At 43.0% G+C, this 18,781-nt stretch overlaps 1 protein-coding gene across 1 annotated transcript; it reads right to left on the bottom strand.

Annotated features, from left to right (window-relative positions):
• Positions 1–333: 333 nt before the first annotated feature.
• Positions 334–17,936, bottom strand: LOC118783329 (adhesion G protein-coupled receptor E2-like). The gene is made up of 18 exons (XM_036537141.1): positions 17,800–17,936; positions 16,387–16,406; positions 14,100–14,243; positions 12,523–12,666; positions 9,918–10,061; positions 9,475–9,621; positions 9,029–9,063; positions 8,334–8,402; positions 7,447–7,602; positions 6,228–6,339; positions 5,665–5,846; positions 4,802–4,963; positions 4,213–4,419; positions 3,051–3,283; positions 2,612–2,678; positions 2,423–2,514; positions 1,145–1,307; positions 334–417 (listed from the first exon to the last, which is right to left on the bottom strand). Exons 1-18 carry the CDS (start codon positions 17,934–17,936, stop codon positions 334–336), a joined length of 2,298 nt encoding a protein of 765 aa, XP_036393034.1.
• Between the last annotated feature and the right edge of the window lie 845 nt (positions 17,937–18,781).

Below are 18,781 nucleotides of genomic sequence, written 5' to 3'. Positions count from 1 at the left end.
GGGCTGGGGTAACGAGGAGATGGGAAGCAGGTGAGTAGGCAGGCAGGTGCAGGCAATGAGGGAATCAGGTGGGCGGGGACCAGGCGGGGAGCAGGGCGGGGCAGGAACACAAGGAAAACAAAAGCACAAGGACAGGGAAAACAAAAACACCGCGGCTTAAGGGGGCAGAGCCCTGACAATAAAGGCTTTCAGTATATGGTATTGGGATGTCAATCAATACAATCTTAAAATGAGCCCAAAGCATGTGCAGGTGGCTGTGCTGAACACCTTAGTTGTATTTCTATGGCTATATCATTCTGACATCTCCTCACTCACCATGAGTCCTCTGCGGAGTCACGACCTGGAGGAGTGGGTGGACTCAGAGGCTTCACTGGAGCAGCAAAGAGTCTTCCACCACCTCCTGTACTGCTCCTGAACCTGCAGCACACAGGAGGAGGAAAAGGTGAGATGGAGGTGAGATACAGGTGAGACAGCGGAGGAAGGAGACAGGTGAGATAGGGCACAGATCTCTCCCTACAATAGACCAGCAGGGTCTATCCCACCTAAACAAAAAAGACTGCAAAATAACAAACTACTACAGCACAACAGGAAAAGGACGCTGCTTGCTATCTTACCATATAAAAAAGACAATAGAGTATACCTACAAAAAGCAATCAACTGGATGGATGTTATCTGGAGTCACCAAATTCTCTCATGTTTCTCCCGCCCTGATCTCCCTCCACTAGCTAACGGTAACCGCTCACATCCATTCCAAAACCCTAGTGTCAGCCTCCCGAGCATGGTTGAGATTGGCCCCCTTTTCATCTTCAATCGATCATCTGACCCTACAAGTCGACTAGGCCACTGCAGTCAGCTTCTTTAGGATGCTTGGCTCTCCCCCATCTCATAACCTTGCACACCGGTCACATCCTCTGTCTGCCTTGGCCCCTGTGTGGTGGAACAAGCTTCCTGTTGCAGTCAGAACTGCGGAAATGCAACACCATATTCTGTTGGAGGCTGGAGACCCACCTCTTCAAGCCTACAACTCGGCTCCCAAGTGATCTTTCCTTCCCCATATGTGTAACTGTACACATAGTAGTTTACTTCAGGGTATGTGCATTGTATGTGGAATGGTTCATTCCTTCTGTTGTGGCTGGGTGTTTACCTGTTTGTTGAGGACGCAGTGCACCAGGAAGATGAATGTGCCCTGCTGGGAGGTTATAAGCAGGAAGAGATACTCCAGCACCTTGCTGTTGTTCACAAAGAAGCCGAGTATCCAGGGGCAACCGAGAATGATGAACTGGAGCAGCGCTTTGAACACCATGACTCTTCACAGGGAGATAGAGAGCGAGAGAGAAGGTGGGGGAGGTTCTACTATGGAGACTGTCAATATCTCAGCTGTTCCTGTGACTTTCTGCCCAAAAAAGTCCAATTCCCCCTTATATACCCCTTTTAAAGCTTCTAGCATGGGCATTCATTTATTGGACACAGGACTTTAAATGTCTCATGTCAATAAATGGCAGAATTGTGAATACAAATGAGAAGCCATGGTGGGGATGGGTGCAATACTGGTAGGCCTGTCTTTAACTGAAAATAAAGCATTTTGGAGCGGCCTCAGATTATTTACGAAACATGCTTTCACGTTGCCGTGTTTTCTCTTCAATAAGAGTGCTGTGCTTGTAGGCCTCTCATTTAGTTTGAAGTGGCATCACACCTCATTTACTAGCAAAACTCACTCAGTACCAGCAGGCTACCAACTGGTCAAAGAAAGATTTTCACAGTTGTGTGTTTCTTATCTATAACTTCTGATCATTCTCTACTGAGAGCGTGAGATCCACATGTTTTTCTTACTTACATGTTTTCCATAATTTTATGCCCTACAGAAAAGGTGGGGTAATATATTGTAAATATTTTACTTTACTTAGATTCAGGTCTGACAAAATTTCATGCTTTTGAGTAAAGTGTATGTGTGCAGCTCTTTCACAGCGTTTCATCTTAAGTGGTGTTAAACAAAGAGAAGTGATCACTTTGCACGGTAGCTTTTTAAAAAACTCTACCATAACATTGAATTAAGCATCACTACACTGGTATATTGCTACATGAAAATGCATGTGTAAGATTCACCAATTTTAATATCAGAAAGTCAAATGAAAAACTGTCAAAACTTTAAATGGTGACACCCAGCTGCTGTTAGACACTGTCACGAAAATGCAGGTTTATAGTTTTATAGTTTTATGGTAATTTTCTGTCCTTGACTAGCATGTCTTTTCCAAACCTGCTCTCACCTACCTAAAATATAAAATCTCTTACCTCCTCTCCTCTTTTTGCTGTACCTGTCTTTCCCTACCTGGAATGTATCATATTTTAAAATTGTATCTTTCAATTGTACCTTTCCTCTTTAACCAGTACCTGCCTTCCCATTTCTGTAACTGTTGTCTCCTACCTGGTGTCTTTCAGTTGAGAGACTTCCTTGTTTACACCAGCCAAGATAAACCTCATGTGTCCAATGATGGTAATAAAGAGGATGACATTCACCTGTACAGGTCAGACAATGGTATATTTTCATCAGAAGTTTAAACAGAGTCAGAAAGTAAGTGGAAACAGAAATCAAACAGATTAGTTAAGTACGTACTGCAAGAATATAACACACTGGCCCCAGAAAACTCCACCTGAAGCCCTCATCAGTCTTCAGCCAGCATCTACGATCAACCAGACTCAAAATTACAGGAGGAAGACAAAGGAAACACAATCACACAAATCAATCAAATCCAGCCCAAAATGGAGTCAAGTCCAGCACCAAGATACCAGGGAAGAACAGCTCCAGGCTGATCCAGAACAACGTCTACATAAATCTCATAGCTGCCTATAATGCTGTTAGATTTCCATGACCCAGGAGTACTTTAATCAATGGCTTGTGAAGCAGTCAATCTCTCCTCTCTGCTCTGCAATTAATAATACTACTGCAGCAAGAACATCTGCTGGGTACAGTCTTCTCATATTACAGAACAATAGTAGGTCACCCTGTAAATGCCCTGCCCCATCCCCTGAGCCCCTCCCCTCTCTGTGCTTACTGGTCACTGCCGTATCCATCAGGAACCAGTCCTGCAGACACACCCACCACCAGACAGGGGGCGCCGTAGCCAATCAGCAGCAGGAAGCCGCAGTGGATTCCCTCCCTCTGTATAATCCTGACCTCTCTCAGGTTGCGCACCAACAGGAAGAGCTGCAGAGCCTCCAGGAACATCCACACAAAGCTGGACAGGAAGAGGAAGTGCAGCACGCCCGAGATCACTGCACACACCAGCTGAGGAGGGACAAATCATCATTACCACCATCATTACTGATACCATCACTGTTATTACCATCATCATCATTATCATCATCATCATCATCATCACCATTATTACCATCATCATCACTGATACCATCACCATTATTACCACCATCATCACTGATGCCATCACCGTTATTACCATCATCATCATCATCATCATCATTACCACCATCATCACTGATACCATCACCATTATTACTATCATCATCACTGATGTCATCACCGTTATTACCATCATCATCATCATCATTATCATCATCAATATTACATCCTCTTTACATCATCAATGTCATTCTCATCAAAACATCTTCCAAATCGGTGTCATCATTATTAAAATGATCATCGTTATCATCATCATCACCACAGTCTACATCTTCAGTGTAATGTATTGTTCCCATAGCTCCCATTCTGAATCTACCCTGGCCAGCACCTTTCCTTCAAGCAGGTATTAGATTCATAATTATTGCTCATGTGGCACTTTATCAGAGCCATTTTTTTTCAATTCAAACATACAATGTCATCAGCCTTAGTTGGGCATCCATGATGACACTATTAGACTATTTGTCTTAATTTCATTGATCCCATCTTGGCCAGCTGGAGTTATTTAATAATCTGTCCAGTACTTCAGCATTCTTCATTTCAGTCTAATATTTGAGCATCACTTTTTAATATTAGTCTGTTTGTTGCCTTTTCTTTGGTGAGGGTGTACAGTGGATAATCACTGTATCAGTGTATAAATGTCTTGACTGATACCAAGCCATTTTTAATTTTATCAGGCATCACTAGAAAAATAACTTCACAGAACAGAAACAAAACTGAGGAGATAGCCAACACTGAGATTATACACAGTGATGAGGTCTCTGATATGAGGTAAATGTTGAGAGCTGTGGGTGGAGAACCTTGTGCTTCTGGATGTGAGAGAGGAAACTCTGCACCAGCAGGAAGAGCAGGTGGGCCACGAAGAGGCAGATGGAGAGGTTCAGGCGTGCTGTGTTGCTGACTTTAGGGTTCCAGCGACAGAGGATGAAGGTCAGGATGGCCAGGGCCAGAAACAGGAGCCCCACTGACACTGCGATAGTGTTGATCAGCTCCAGGAATTTGTCTTCCTTGAAAAATCCATTAATCCACAGCTGAATGAAACCATTTTTTCAACCAAGCAATCAAATCTTCAGATACACAGAACTTTACACCTCTCTGAGTGATTTTTGACATGGAGCATCTGGCACAAGAACTCGGGAATGTGTACTGGTTTTGAGGATGCACAAGTATCAGTAATGAAATCAGGTGGGCTCTTGAATCAGGACCACCTAATATAATAAGGAAGATCTAATAAGGACTCAGCTGCCTGTGTTTGATTGAGCTGGGGAAGCACATGAGTTAGTGCTGTTACAGAAGTTATTCTATTATTATACCCTTGGTTGAGGCCCACCAAAGTACATCTATTTGTCTTTTCCCTGATTGGTTTGGTTGTTTCCCTCCCCTCCTCACCTCAGGTGGTGTGTCCGTTTGCATGATGAGGGCAAATGTAGACAGGTGGTTGCAGGTGCACACGGTGTGAGTGGTGTTGGTCTCTGTGAGCTCACAGCCATCCACGATCCACCCGTTATGATTCCAGTACACACAGGTGAGCTGGCCCTCAGGGTCCACCTGCTGAGAAAGGGAGGGAGGCACAGCACACACCAAATCAACATCCCAATCAATGGGTCCCACTGATGAAAACTGTAGACTACAGTGACTGAGACAACATCAAAAGCTGCAGCAGAGGCACTCAACCCTGGTCCCACAGTCCTACAGGTTCACGTGTGAATGAGTAAGGACTGAAGTTATTGGACTAAGTGTCATTAGGAGTCATTCAGAAGCCTGAATGGGGAATGAGGAAATGTAGTATTTAGCTTGGGCGGGGGGTTGGGAGGGGTACGGATGGGGAATGATTAAATAATTAAGTTATTACAGACAAAGGTGTGAATGAAGAGGGACTAAAATTCCTTTAGTTAATGTTAATGAGTAGGAAGCTTTCAGTGAGTTATTGGGAGTCAGTGAGGAGTGTGGAGGAGGATGGATGACAGCATGTTATTGGATGTCAGTGAGAGCTGTGCATGGAAAAGGTCTAAAGCTAGTGTGTTATTAGCGGTCAGTAGGAGAGGAGGGGTGGCTGTTATTGTGGGTTAGTGAGAGATATAATTAGGTGAAGGAATAAAGTTAGTTTGTTTTGAGGGCTCAGTAAAGGGAATGAAAATATAAAGACCAAGTTTTGTGTTTCCTGGGTATTAGTGTTAGGTGAGTATGAGGAAGGGCTAAAGCTGGTGTGTTATTCTGGGTCAGTGAGGGGTATGGATGGAGCAAGGACTCACTGTGACGTGTCTCAGGGTAAAGTTGACCGGTTTGGGCAACGTTGTGTTTTTGGTTTTGGGGAGGGAGGCAGCAAACACAGCAGACATCATGGTCTTGATGGTGTCGTTCTCCGTGTGGAAGAGAGTGGCCTTCAGAACCTTCTCCATGTTGGAGTAGGTCATGAAGGCCACCGCTGCAGATCCTGAGGAACACACCCACAGAACCAACACAACTCAGAACCTTGGTCACAACACAGAACCTTCAGAACATTGGCTGAAGAATGCAGAACTTTGGCTTCTATTCAGAATGCCTAAGAAACACATTCTACCGACATCATCAGATGGAGTTACAGTGTTATGTCTCACTCAGAGATGTGTAGCCATGGGTGTTAAGCAGCCAACAAATTGATTTTTGACTATGTTACATAAACATTGAGTGATTGAGGAAATGGCTCCTTTAAAAGCTGCTGTAAACTACAGAATATCAGTGTCTTGCTCTGTACTATGCTATTAAAAGCTCATATAATACTGGAATTGAAGGGGATGAACTGTATGTTTGGCTGAGGTGTGTACTATGCACTCACCATGGTTGTTCTTAGCGATGCCAGGCAGATCAATTTTCAGAATGTTGTCTCTGGCTTTTAGCTGAGGTATGTCGGTCAGGTTGGCTTCTGGCCCGATGGCATATGTTTGCACCTCTTACAGAAGGACAATGGAAACAGGATTGTGAAAGCATTGGCTGTAAACTGTTATGATTTGCTCATTCGTGGCTCAGCCATTTTCTTTCCTGTAGAAAGGTTAATCTGTTGAGTACTCTATTGAATGGCGAAAGTATTAACAGTCATCATGGTGCTTTTGAACTTCATAAAACTCGTCAGCTACTACATCTTTATGAGCGTGTGTGTGTGTGTGTCTGGTTGTGTTAAAAGCCAATGAAAAGCCAATGGATCTCCTCCCTGAAAATGCTTAATAAGTCCAAAGCAAAAATTAAATTTAACCCAAATTAACACACTCATGACTGATATCTGAACTCAACCCACAAATTCCTCAGTTGTATAAATGGATAACATTTTAAAAAAACTGTAACTGATGAAGTGGCTCTGGATAAGATGCCAATAATGTAATGATGTAATATTACAACCTCTGTACTGACTCTAAGGCAGTGTATGTGGTTTAGGAATTAAACCATGTGGCTCACCTGGTAAAAGCTCTAGATGCTCAAACACAAGGCTGAACCCTTTGGCTCAGGTTCAAACTCTGCTATGTCATTATCATATGCATATGATAATTACAGAAGTAAGCCAGCTTCAGAATGGGGTTGCATACACAAACTTACAGGAACAGTGGAAGTTAGAAATGAAGTACAATAAATACATGTTTGAATCAAAATGAATTAAAAAAATGAAATTGTTTCGCTCAAATAAAATATATCATCTTATCAATTATGCTGCTTTTCAGTTGAACACAATGAGACTTTTATTTATTTGAACAGCCTCTGCTGTTGCTTGTTTTGGCTGCATGTGGGTGTATCTGTACATAGCGTACCAACTGTGTGTTTACCACTGCAAACACACCAAGATCAACACAGATCCATCACAAATAGCTTACAGCATCAGATTACAGGAAAATTATGTCATGGTTTGACCTGCGGTCGCCTAAAGTCTAAATAAATAGAACTGAAAGCTGATTGAGATCCAGCTCTGAATGCACAGTGATCTCTGGGAAAGGGTTTGAATCTGCTGGCCAATGGGAGCAAAGAGTCAAAAAGTCATCATAAACTGGGCCCAGGTCAGATGACCTCACCCACAGGCTTGAGGATGCTGGCGGGTACAAACCTATTTTTTCAGTAGCAACGCTGGTGCTGCTCTGGTTTTGTGTTGGCTTCACCAGCGCTGACACCAGCTTCTCTGTGATCTCCAGAACCACATTACTCTGTCTCTCTTCCACCTCCCCGCTCTCCTAAGGCAGTGAATCCACTGCACCCAAAGCTGAACTAAGCAGCGTTTGCACTGTCTGAGACACAACCCAATGACACATTTATAACATAGTAATAACAATATCACATAGTTATAACACAACTACGGCATGGCCATTACATAGTAATAACATGACAATGATGTAGCAGAAATAAAACAACATAAATATGATTCCAAAAGCACAGCAGAAGAGTAGCAGCATTACAGTGACACATCAATGACATACACCAACATGGTTTTTCACTTTAACCTTGAAAATCAAAATTTCTTCCGCAGGTGACAGAAAGCAAGATTTCTGCTAACAGAAAGTCACCAGGGTTGTCACATCTACATTACACATCACATCAGCACATCACCCAGTGACACCCTCGATCTCTACAGACAAAATGAACAAAATGGACTGACACTCTGTCTCCAAGATCTGTGATTTAAAAAGATGCATTTATTGGGGAAAAATGTTGAAATATATGTTGTTTTAGCTTCCCCTCATGACCCCGTGATCCCCCACAGTTTTCATCAGCAGAGCTCACTGTCATTGGACAGACTGTCCCAACATGTAGCCTCTGTGATCCCTCCAACAGGGCCATCCCTTTCTGCCCTGCCCACTATAACTTCAAGTTCACTGAAAAAATGAGCACGTTCAATGAACGCCCTCTTTTAACGTGTTCATGTGCAACACAGCGGAGTGAAAACGGCAGCAGATACTGAACTCACTGTGGGTGGAAGCACCAGTGAGCTGCTGTTGTCTAGCAGATTATCCAGAAAGTCCAGCTGGCATTTACCCTGGAACAGACAAGCAATCAGAGCTGATCATTTACGGAAAGATTTCTCAAGCTCGTTTCTAGTCGTCGTCGCAGTCAAAACTTGTAAAACACAGCCAAAATGAAAATTTAGTAAAATGTCCTATGTGTGCTGAGGGGCAGCAGTGTAGCATAGTGGTTATGGAGCAGGACTCGACCAAAAGGTTGCCGGTTCGATTCCCTGCTGGGACACTGCTGCTATACCTTTGGGCAAGGTACTTAATCTGCAGTTACCTCAGTAAATATTCAGATGTATAAATGGATAATGTAACTGATGTAAGTCGCTCTGCATAAGAGCGTCTGCTAAATGCAAATAATGTAATATAATGGTCATGGGTGTGTCTTGCGCAAAAGAGTGTTCATGTATGTTACAAATGAATCCAGGTATGGGAAGGTACCTGGGTCAAGGTAAAATGCTGTTTAAAAAATAGTGTCTACAACAATATGTTACGGCATGTTATGTTATAGCATAGCAACTGGATTAAAAACAAGGAGGGGCGGGGTTGTTATCCTGCCTGCCACTGTCGCCCCCCTCCTGCCTCAACCCCTACCTCCCACTCACAAAAAAAATTAACCCTAATCATTCACTCAAAGAGCAAAAGCTCTCACCTCACATTCTCCTGTATTTAAGCCCTCTGTCACACCTGGAACACAAATGACACACTCATTTCAAACACAGGTCTGTCTGTCCAGAGACAGCGAATGCAGATAATGAGGAATCTGATCAAACCTGGAAATGGAACTCAGGACTGCACTTCCATCAAGACCCACAAGAGGGAGCCTTCCTGCCCATGGTTATTGTCATGTACCATTACGTTATTGCCGTTGCTATACTGTGGGCATTGTGAAAGGCAGATTTCACACATATTGGTTCTAATCCTTTCAGAGAGCAAAGCAACAACTGTGACAACATTATATGAGTAGTGAAGATGCCCAAATCAAAAATAACGATTATACATTAGCCCCACACTAATGTAAACCAGAGTCTCCCTGAAGGACTCCTCTCCTCACTCACCTGTACAGGGGGTGACTCCCAGCTTCCCCTCTCCACTCACCTGTACAGGTGGTGACTCCCAGCTTCCATTCCAGCCCCGGGCTGGGAATGAATTCCTCCTTACACTCGCAGGTGAAGCTGCCAGCGGTGTTGCTGCAGGTTGCGTTTGAGCTGCAGATTGTAGGGTTCTCCCTGCATTCATCCACATCTACACAAAGCAGAGAGGAGAAGCACTACATTTCAAAGACGACACTAATGTTTCAGTAGCTGTTCAGCTATGAATGCACTGTTGTAATATCTCTGGATGAGCATGAATCCCAATCTGTAAAATTTGATGAAGAAAATTTTTGAACTGGGCGTTGTATAAATCTATGGTAGTGCACCCCAGACATCCCTAATCAAAAACTATGTGTGACTATGTGTGTGTGTGTGTGTGTGTGTGTGTGTGTGTGTGTGTTTGTATGTGTGTGTCTGTGTACGTGATTGTGTAAATTTTTCTTTTACCTTGGCAGGGTTGTGTGGAGCTGGTGAGAGTGACCCCTGGGGGGGCTCTGTATCCATGGTGACAGGAGCAGGTGTATGACCCCACAGTGTTGCTGCAGTTTGCGTTGGGGCCACACACAGAGATGTCTTTGCACTCATCTATATCTGTGGAGAAGAACACAGCTGACACCAGCCCTGTGTGACACAGTCCTATTTACCCCCCTTCCGTTCACCCTTATGTGCACACCTGTAGTAGCAGTTTCACCCTTAAGTGCACACTACTGGCAAAATGACATTCCTATGATGTTTTCGTGCAAAGCTCACGTACAGGTACATTTGAACCAAGCTGGCTTTTTATACCCATTTTTTCATTGTCATACTCAAACCAGTCTGGCTCTTTACATCCCATTCTCACTGTAGGGCAGGTCATGATACCTCTTTTCCAAAGTAAGGATGGAACCACGTAAGTACCTCTTGCTCAAACTTACAGTATCAGTGCCCCAGCAAGGAATCAACTGGGACCCTTTCAGTTACAAGCCTGCTCTACTCTTAAGTAAGTACCATGAGCCCAGTAAACATTTTGCCTTGGCCCAACGTTGGCCCATTTTCATTTTTCAATGCTGGGCAACCGTTGTTTTTGCTCATTGGTTTGACATTGGCCCAACCATGATGGCCCTATGTCACACTCTTGTTCCTGCGATGGTGGCACAACCGTTTATCTGCACAGTTGCCCAACATCGGCAGCCAACTATAATCCATAAGGTATTCTGCACATCTGTATTTGGTTCTAGAATGATGTGCTAACACCAGTGGTCCAAAGTTGCCAGCCAACCATTACAGATTACCCTATAGGCTACCATTTGGTTTCAATGTCATTTATTTTTCTACAGCAAAGAGGCATTTGTTAGTAGACACGGTACTAGGATAGATAGAATGTTTTGGTCTTCTGAAGTTGGCAGAAACAATTATATGCTCTTTATATCCAACATATCATATTTGCAGAAAAATGCTGAGCTACACAGAAGAAAATTCCATTCAGAATTTAAGGCTGTTTATCTGTATTACTTTTAATGTAGGAGATATCAAAGAGAGGAACGAGTAACCTATATTACTAAGTTAACATGAACAAATGACAAAAAATATAATTAAAAAACTGATTTATTAAAAACATTTTAATAAAACATTGACAGCATTTTAAAATGGAATAAATAGCTAAAACAAACCTAGAAAGAAATGTATTTGGAACAATTTAACAGGCTAAAACATTACAAAATACATACACAAAAACACAAATGACAGAAGATATTTTACTTTTTTCAAAATCATTTAGAATACCGCAGCCAATTTTTCGCTGACGGACAGATGTCGGCGTCTGTGGCATCTTTGACGTTTGCCCGCACAGCTCCTTAAAGACAAAAACAAAATAATGACTCAATAATGTGTTGTGTCAGTTAACCCCGCAACCCCGCTTAAGGGTTTCTAAACACTATTACAGTGTAGTTGCTGTGCTTTCGCGACATGCCGAACTGTAGCCAAAACGGTACTTATTCACTTAACTAAGCTATGTTTTGCCATTTAACCACATGAAACTAACCTAGGTTTACCTTAAACAAACTTTGATAGTGAGCGGCGGCTGTTTGGTGAAGCAGTAGGCAGCTAGCGCAGAGTATCTTTTATTGATAGCGCTATGGTGTGGGCTATCTAGATACTACAGCCACTGTCATAAAAATTAATGAGGCCAGATGGAATATTTTCTTTGAATACCTGTGACACCCTTATAACGGTAACCACTTCACCATTTGTATGACATAAAAAACATAGCTTTAGCTAACCAAGCAGTGTGGGATTAGCTAAAAGAGCTAAATATACTACATAGCTACCTACGCTAGATAATTTACCTCAGAACCAGGTAACATTATGTAAATCCATCTCACTAAAATTGGCTAAAACTACACACAGCTGACACCAGCCTTGTATGACACAGTCCAAAAGGCTGGAACAAGGCTAGCTCATTTTACACCTTTTTCTCCACTGTAATACTGGAACCAACATACAACAACAAATAAATACATAAATACCATATGTTAAAGTAACCATTCCAATTCAAACTGTAGGCTACATAATTAGACATGATATGCTTATTTATTTAACGAAATATAAGACAATTATTATAAGGTACTTACCCAGGTGCGGCTTTACTTCTATCTTCAGAGTGCGAACAAAGAACAAAGAATAAATACCAAAATACCATTGGGATTTATGTGGCAGGTGCCCAAATCCAGCACCTCATTTGGCAGCAGTGTGGTGTAGTAATAAGGAGCAGGGCTTGTAACCGAAAGGTTGCTGGTTTGATTCCCTGCTGGGACACTGCTGCTGTACCCTTGGGCAAGGTACTTAACCCACAGTCGCCTCAGTAAATATCCAGCTGTATAAATGGATAACATTGTAAAGAACTGTAACCTATGTAAGTCGCTTTGGATAAAAGCGTCTGCCAAATGAATAAATGTAAATGTAAATGTAAATAACACCAGTGTCTTCATGATGACCACAGTTATGTAAGTGTGAGTGTGTGTGTGTGTGTGTGTGTGTGTGTGTGTGTGAGCATGTGTGTAAATTTGTCCTTTACCTTGGCAGGAGTATGTGGAGCTGGCGAGAGTGACCCCTGGGGGGGCTCTGTATCCATGGTGACAGGAGCAGGTGTATCCTCCCACAGTGTTGCTGCAGGTTGCGTTGGGGCCGCACACAGAGGTGTCTGTGCACTCATCTATATCTGTGGAAAAGAACACAGCTGTCACCAGCCTTGTATGTACAGTCCAAAAGGCTGGAACAAGGCTAGCACATTTTACACCTTTTTCTCCACTGTAATACTGGAACCAGACTGGCTCTTTATCCCCCTTTCCCACTGTAGGTCTGGTCATGATACCTCTTTTCCATAGTAAGGATGAAATCAGTTAAGTACCTCTTGCCCAAACTTACAATATCAGTGCCCCAGCAGGGAATCAACTCAGAACATTTCAGTTACAAGCCCTGCTCCTTACCACTATTCCACACTGCTACCCTGTGATGACATGATTATATGTACGATGGTATGTGGATCCTCATACTTACAGAGCCCTTAGACCTGGAGATTAGATCAGTAATGTCTTCAAGCCATTTCAAAAAGATGCCAGAAATAAGGAGACTGAATGTGTGCCTGATCAGGAATGTAGACACGACAAGGGGGGACTGCCTACTCTTTCGTACCATGGAACCTTTAACGACTGAAGAGAGACAGCCCCTTGGTTTAACATCTCATCAAACAGACAACATCTCCAGCAGCACAGTGTCCCCATCACTGCACTGGGATATTGCTCCAGTGTAAGATCCAGAGGTTAGACTGTCAGGATCGGAGATCGGGACACAAACGTGGACCACAGGGTATACGGATCCAAGCGTTTAATTGGAATCGGTAGGCAGCTCGTGGTACAGGGACAGGCAGGGTTCGAAAACACAGGGAAGCAGTCCGGGGGCAGATCCAGAATCGGTAGTCGGGGCGGGCAGAGTCAGGAACCAGGCAGGCGGGTGGCGTCAAACAGATCCGAAGCGGCAGGCAGAAAACAAAGTCAGGAATCAGGCAGGAATGGCGACAGCAAACAAATCACGGGGACTAATGCGGGGACGACAAAATCACTGAAACGAACTAGCAAGGAGACAGAGACACGCAGGGAAGATATAGGGCTGGGGTGACGAGGCAATGGGATGCAGGTGAGCAGGCAGGCAGGTGCAGGTAATGAGGAGATCAGGTGGGCGTAGACCAGGCAGGGAGCGGGGCGGGGCTGGAACACAAGGAAAACAAAAACACCGCGGCTGTTCCACCAGCACCACTTCCAGCAGCAAGCTGGTTTTCCCTGGACTAACTAAGCCCAACCCTGCTTAGCTCTTGCCAACAGACAGGAGACAGCTGGATGATGATGTGGCTACTGGTATGTCTGTTCTAGAGAAAATGACTCAGCAGATGAACCCAGCACTGGTAAAGCCTTATTCCACTGGCTATCTGTGAGAGACCAGTAGAAGTTGCTTCTTGAACACAAGAGATAGTAACATTCAGTGACTCCTTAACTGTGCAGATAACACCAGCATCTTCATGATGACCGCAGTTGTGTGTGTATGTGTGTGTTTCTGTGTGTGTATGTGTGTGCGTGTGTGTGTGTATTTATCTTTTACCTTGGCAGGGGTATGTGGAGTTGGTGAGAGTGACCCCTGGGGGGGCTCTGTATCCATGGTGACAGGAGCAGGTGTATCCTCCCACAGTGTTGCTGCAGGTTGCATTGGGGCCGCACACAGAGGTGTCTGTGCACTCATCTATATCTGTGGAGAAGAACACAGCTGTCACCTGCCCTGTGTGACACAGTCCTATTTACCCACCCCGCCCAAACAATGATCCCCTCCCCCCCTTCCCGTACCTGTTCACCATGTGCACACCTGTAGTAGCAGTCTCCTCTGAAGTGTTTGTGCAAAGATGGAAATAATCATGTACGCTTACATACAGGTACATTTGCTGTAATTTTTCCACTTGACCTGTTACTTCTTCAATATGGCAAACAAACTGCATTACATTGCAGACATACATTGAATGCAATGCTAGACTCCAATTCACAAAACTCCCTGCTCTCACAAAATCCCGCAGTGTCAAACAATTTTATAATGCATACTATCTGCGTAAGGGTTGTTCGTTCATTTCCCTGCTGGGGCACTGCTGCCGTACCCTCCTTGGAAAAGACACCTAAGCAAGAATTGTCTCATTTGAAATCCAGTTTTATAAAAGCTAAAAACAGTAACCTGTGTAAGTCCCTCTTGATAAGAGCGTCTGATAAATAATGTACTGAAATGTGACAGAGACATTATTAGACTCAAAACTGAATTTCATATTTATAGTTGGATATTTATAACTGAATAAAAGTAAAAGAAATGCAGAAATTGCTGAATGTCTAGTGGCAGGGATTAAATGACAATCTATTGTCCTAAACTCTTTATGTTTACCTTGGCCAAGTTATATTTTTTCCTTACCCTCATATCAAGTTTATTGTAGCATTAATTGTGTCATGCTACCCATTGGATTAAGTGCCACACTCTAAAATAGCACAATATAAGGCTAAAATAGGACTGGCTCATTATACCCTTATTCCACTCAAAGGCTGGAACCAGCCTAGCTCATTTTAGACCTTCATATCCACTGTAATACTGGACCCAGGCTGGCTCTTTATCCCTCTCTCCCACTGTAATACTGGACCCAGGCTGGCTCTTTATCCCCCTCTCCCAGTGTAGAGCTGGAACCAGGCTGGCTCTTTGTACCCTATTTTCATGTAGGGCCAGTCTCCCTTTTTTTCATAGTAAGGACGGAACCACTTAAGTACCTCTTGCCCAAACTTACAGTATAAGTGCCCCAGCAGGGAATCAACTGGGAACCTTTCAGTTACAAGCCCTGCTACTTACCACTGTTCCACACTGTTGCCCTGTGGTGAAATGAATATATGTATAATGGTATTTGAATCCTCATACTTACAGAGCCCTTAGAGCTGGAGATTAGATCAATAATGTCTTCAAGCCATTTCAAAAAATGCCAGAAGCAAAGAGACTGAATGTGTGCCATACCAAGACTGCTCATGAACATAGACATGACGGGGGGAACTGCCTACTTTTTCGTACCATGGGACTGAAGAGAGTCAGCCCCTTGGTTTAACATCTCATGCAAGAGATAGCCCATGACTTACATATAGAGCAGTAATAGTGGAAAAATCTCTTCAGCGACAACTACATTGATATTTTGCTTATATACATGCAAATTTCAATGCAAATATGATCACTTACAAAAGTGGTAACAAGGCTGCAAACAAAAAACTGAATAAACCTTCTGCTAAAATCAGAATAATTTGTCTTATTTCAAGCGTAGAGTTTCATTTGTCTGTCAAAATGCAGCATATTTCCATCTACAGTGATCTAAATTTCATTAGGTTTTGAACTGAAAGTTAACTGTTTTGAACAGAGTATCTAAATGTCTGCAAAATTTGCTGTAGTTGTACAGAATTTTGCTGGTGGTGAACATTGACTGAGAGAGGTATTCATGAATTTCGGAAGAAGTGGTGATTGAATGCATTTTGTATCAACGCAATGCATAAGTATACACAGTTTAGTTCACATAGTCTACTGATATGGTGAATGTGTTAAGTGTTTTGAAAAAGTGGACATGGTATTGAGACACATGTGAAAATTATTGTAAAAAACTGTAATAAGACTCAGCTGCAGTGTAAGACTAAACAGGGAAGCATTGTTGATCTGTAGAAAGAGTCTTACTTTTTCTTGACATGTCAACTGCATTGAATTCACATCAAAAATTCTGGAATTTAAATGGTTAAAAGTATTAAATACTCACAGGAAAGGGTGGTGAAAAGGTTGATTTTCATTACTGATGGTTGGACAGTTCCTGCGTGTCAGTCACAGAGGAACCTCTCACTCTTCTTCAGTAGGAGAGTGCTGCAGGGTGACAGGAACAGACTTGCTCATACAGTATGTTATTGTTTCAGTGCGTTATAAATACATGAGCGCTCTGTGACGCTGTATGTGGAGGGCTCCACCTTTCTCTTCTGTCTGTGAGGAAGAGAAAGAGTACAGTTTAAATCTGTTGTCGTGTGTCGGTATTAAAACACATATGCTGGAAATTGTCGCTACAAGAGCCCACTACATTTCACAGACAGACAGAGACAAAGAGAGAGAAAGAGACAGAGAGAGAGAATTGAACTGGACTTTGACAAACAACTTTAACTGAAGTTACATTAATATTATTTTTTTCATTACAAACAGAACGTTTCTGATTGCTGAACTCATCAAACTTATTGTGTAATTTTTATTGTGAACTTTACTGGCCTTTGTACTAATTTGGAAAAATAAAATTATAATTTTTTTAATACATTTTTTATAACACCATAAACACCATATGTAGAGTGTGGCAACAAAAACTACAGATTACTAATTCTTTTAAAGATGAAAAATTTCAGAATCTAAGAAAGAACAATTTTGAATAATTTTACAGTTTGCAGTTTCATTGTGAAAGTTAATTAATTTTATTTTTAAAAGCAAAAATAGCGGACACATAGCATGGAAATACTGCTACACAGGAAAACCTAAGCCATTAAAAATGAATGGAATCAGAAGATGAATATTGGTGAACATTTTCACAGCCTTTGGTTTAATTGTGACGGGTATTAATTATTGCTAACATCATGAAGACAACAGAGTGGGCATTTTCATAACATACACACTTCAGTAACTCTTAGGATGTTAAATGTATTCATCTATCAAATCAAATGTGTTTTGAAGGTGACCAGTTGCGAATACTTTCACAGCCCTAAGCTTTTCTAACCCTTAGTGACACCAACTTGATTCGTGGAAAACAACCACACTGCATATTTGGGAAAATTTCCATGTATTATACTTTGCATATCTGTTTCGTATTGTGCTATTTGTGTGAGATGGCATTGTATGCGACAATGAAAACAACCACATTCAAAGGCATATGTGGTCACAGAGAGAGCCATAACTCTTGAATATTATAGGTGTAGAAGTAAAAAAATTGAAAGAGAAACATAAAAGAGAAATGTCCAAAGTAAAATGAGTTGCTGACATGAAACATTATGTTCTCCTATCAGTGTGTACAGAATGGTTAAACACAGGCTACCTTTACATTCCCTGCTGTTTCACTACATTTGCAAAAGGGCCATGACCTGTGCAGCTGGTATAATACAGAGGGGGAGGGGCAGCGCTGAAACGAGGGACTGGTGAACTGGTGGATGAGGCCTGGTGAGAGCATTGGGTCCTTCACTGAGCGATCTTCTTTTTCCAGCAGCTAAACCCCCTACTCTTCCATCACCATGTCTTAGTCCTTCTGGAGGTGCAGCAGAACGCCTCCCTCAAGAGCTTCTGCAGCCTCCTGCTGATCACGGCCAGGTCCATGGCTGTTCTTTGGAAGATCCTCACGGTCCCGGCCTCCCACAGGACCTGCTTCATGGTGTAAGTGACCCTCTGCTGGAGCTGGAGCTGGAGAATCCTCCAGGAGGGCCATTAGGGACACTCTCAGCAATGAGGGAGGATCCCAGAAACAGCCTGTGTAGGGAGATGGAGGAGAACAGAAGAACAGCGTTTGAGGAGAAAGCACTCCACAGCAAACACACAGTGTGCTCCTTTTTCTATTCTGTAATGATGAAAGTCTTCATGATAATGACGCCATGTTCTCAGTGACCTTTTTTAGCCGGAAATGACGATCCAGAAATGTACAGTTAGGCTTTTCATGGATGTGCTTTGGCTCTTGTGTCTCTGTAATCCATATGATTCCCTCAGTTTAAAGGCCCTTGGGTGGGTTTCACTACCTTCCAGTTTATCCTCCAAGAGGGTACCGCCAGTGGAAAAGAACACACATTTCACACCTTTCCTGTGAACATTTGCCTATAGATTATATTTACTCAAAGGGAGACTGAACAAATCACCTTTGCAGCTGCCCTTCAAAGCTTTGTTTGAACCCACATGCATTGTACCGTCCCTACAGTGGCGTTACAGTGTAATGTAGGGGGTCTCTGCAGTGCTGACAGTTACCATGGAGGAAGAACATCTCTGTGTTTAATCCACAGTGCAGGTCCTCAATCTGTGAGACAGTGCACTGTAACGGCCAGCAGGGGGCGCTGTGTGTATGAGAGTGAGGGAGAGCAGAGACAGAGAGGAGGGAGGGAGCTGGGAGAGGGGGAGGAGGAAGAGGAAGAGGAAGAGGGCGGGGCCATGTCTCTCCACACACAGCTGCTGACACCCTGATCTGCAGACTGATGTGAAGACTGAACTGAACAGAGGAGGAGAGAACAAAC

Source organism: Megalops cyprinoides, chromosome 1 (genome assembly GCF_013368585.1).
Source record: "Megalops cyprinoides isolate fMegCyp1 chromosome 1, fMegCyp1.pri, whole genome shotgun sequence".
In the NCBI taxonomy this organism is placed as follows: Eukaryota; Metazoa; Chordata; class Actinopteri; order Elopiformes; family Megalopidae; genus Megalops; species Megalops cyprinoides.
The sequence above is the reverse complement of the archived record's forward strand: the minus strand, read 5'-3'. Positions and strand labels throughout refer to the sequence as shown.

Bases quoted from the DNA above. Each gene is read 5' to 3' on its own strand.
- LOC118783329 (XM_036537141.1), bottom strand. From the start codon at position 17,936: ATGAAGCAGGTCCTGTGGGAGGCCGGGACCGTGAGGATCTTCCAAAGA. The intron at 12,667-14,099 runs GTAAAAGATAAA...TCTTTTCCACAG, and splicing joins CTCCACATACCCCTGCCAAG to ATATAGATGAGTGCACAGAC. The intron at 4,964-5,664 runs GTGAGTCCTTGC...TCCCTTTCTCAG, and splicing joins TTACCCTGAGACACGTCACA to CAGGTGGACCCTGAGGGCCA.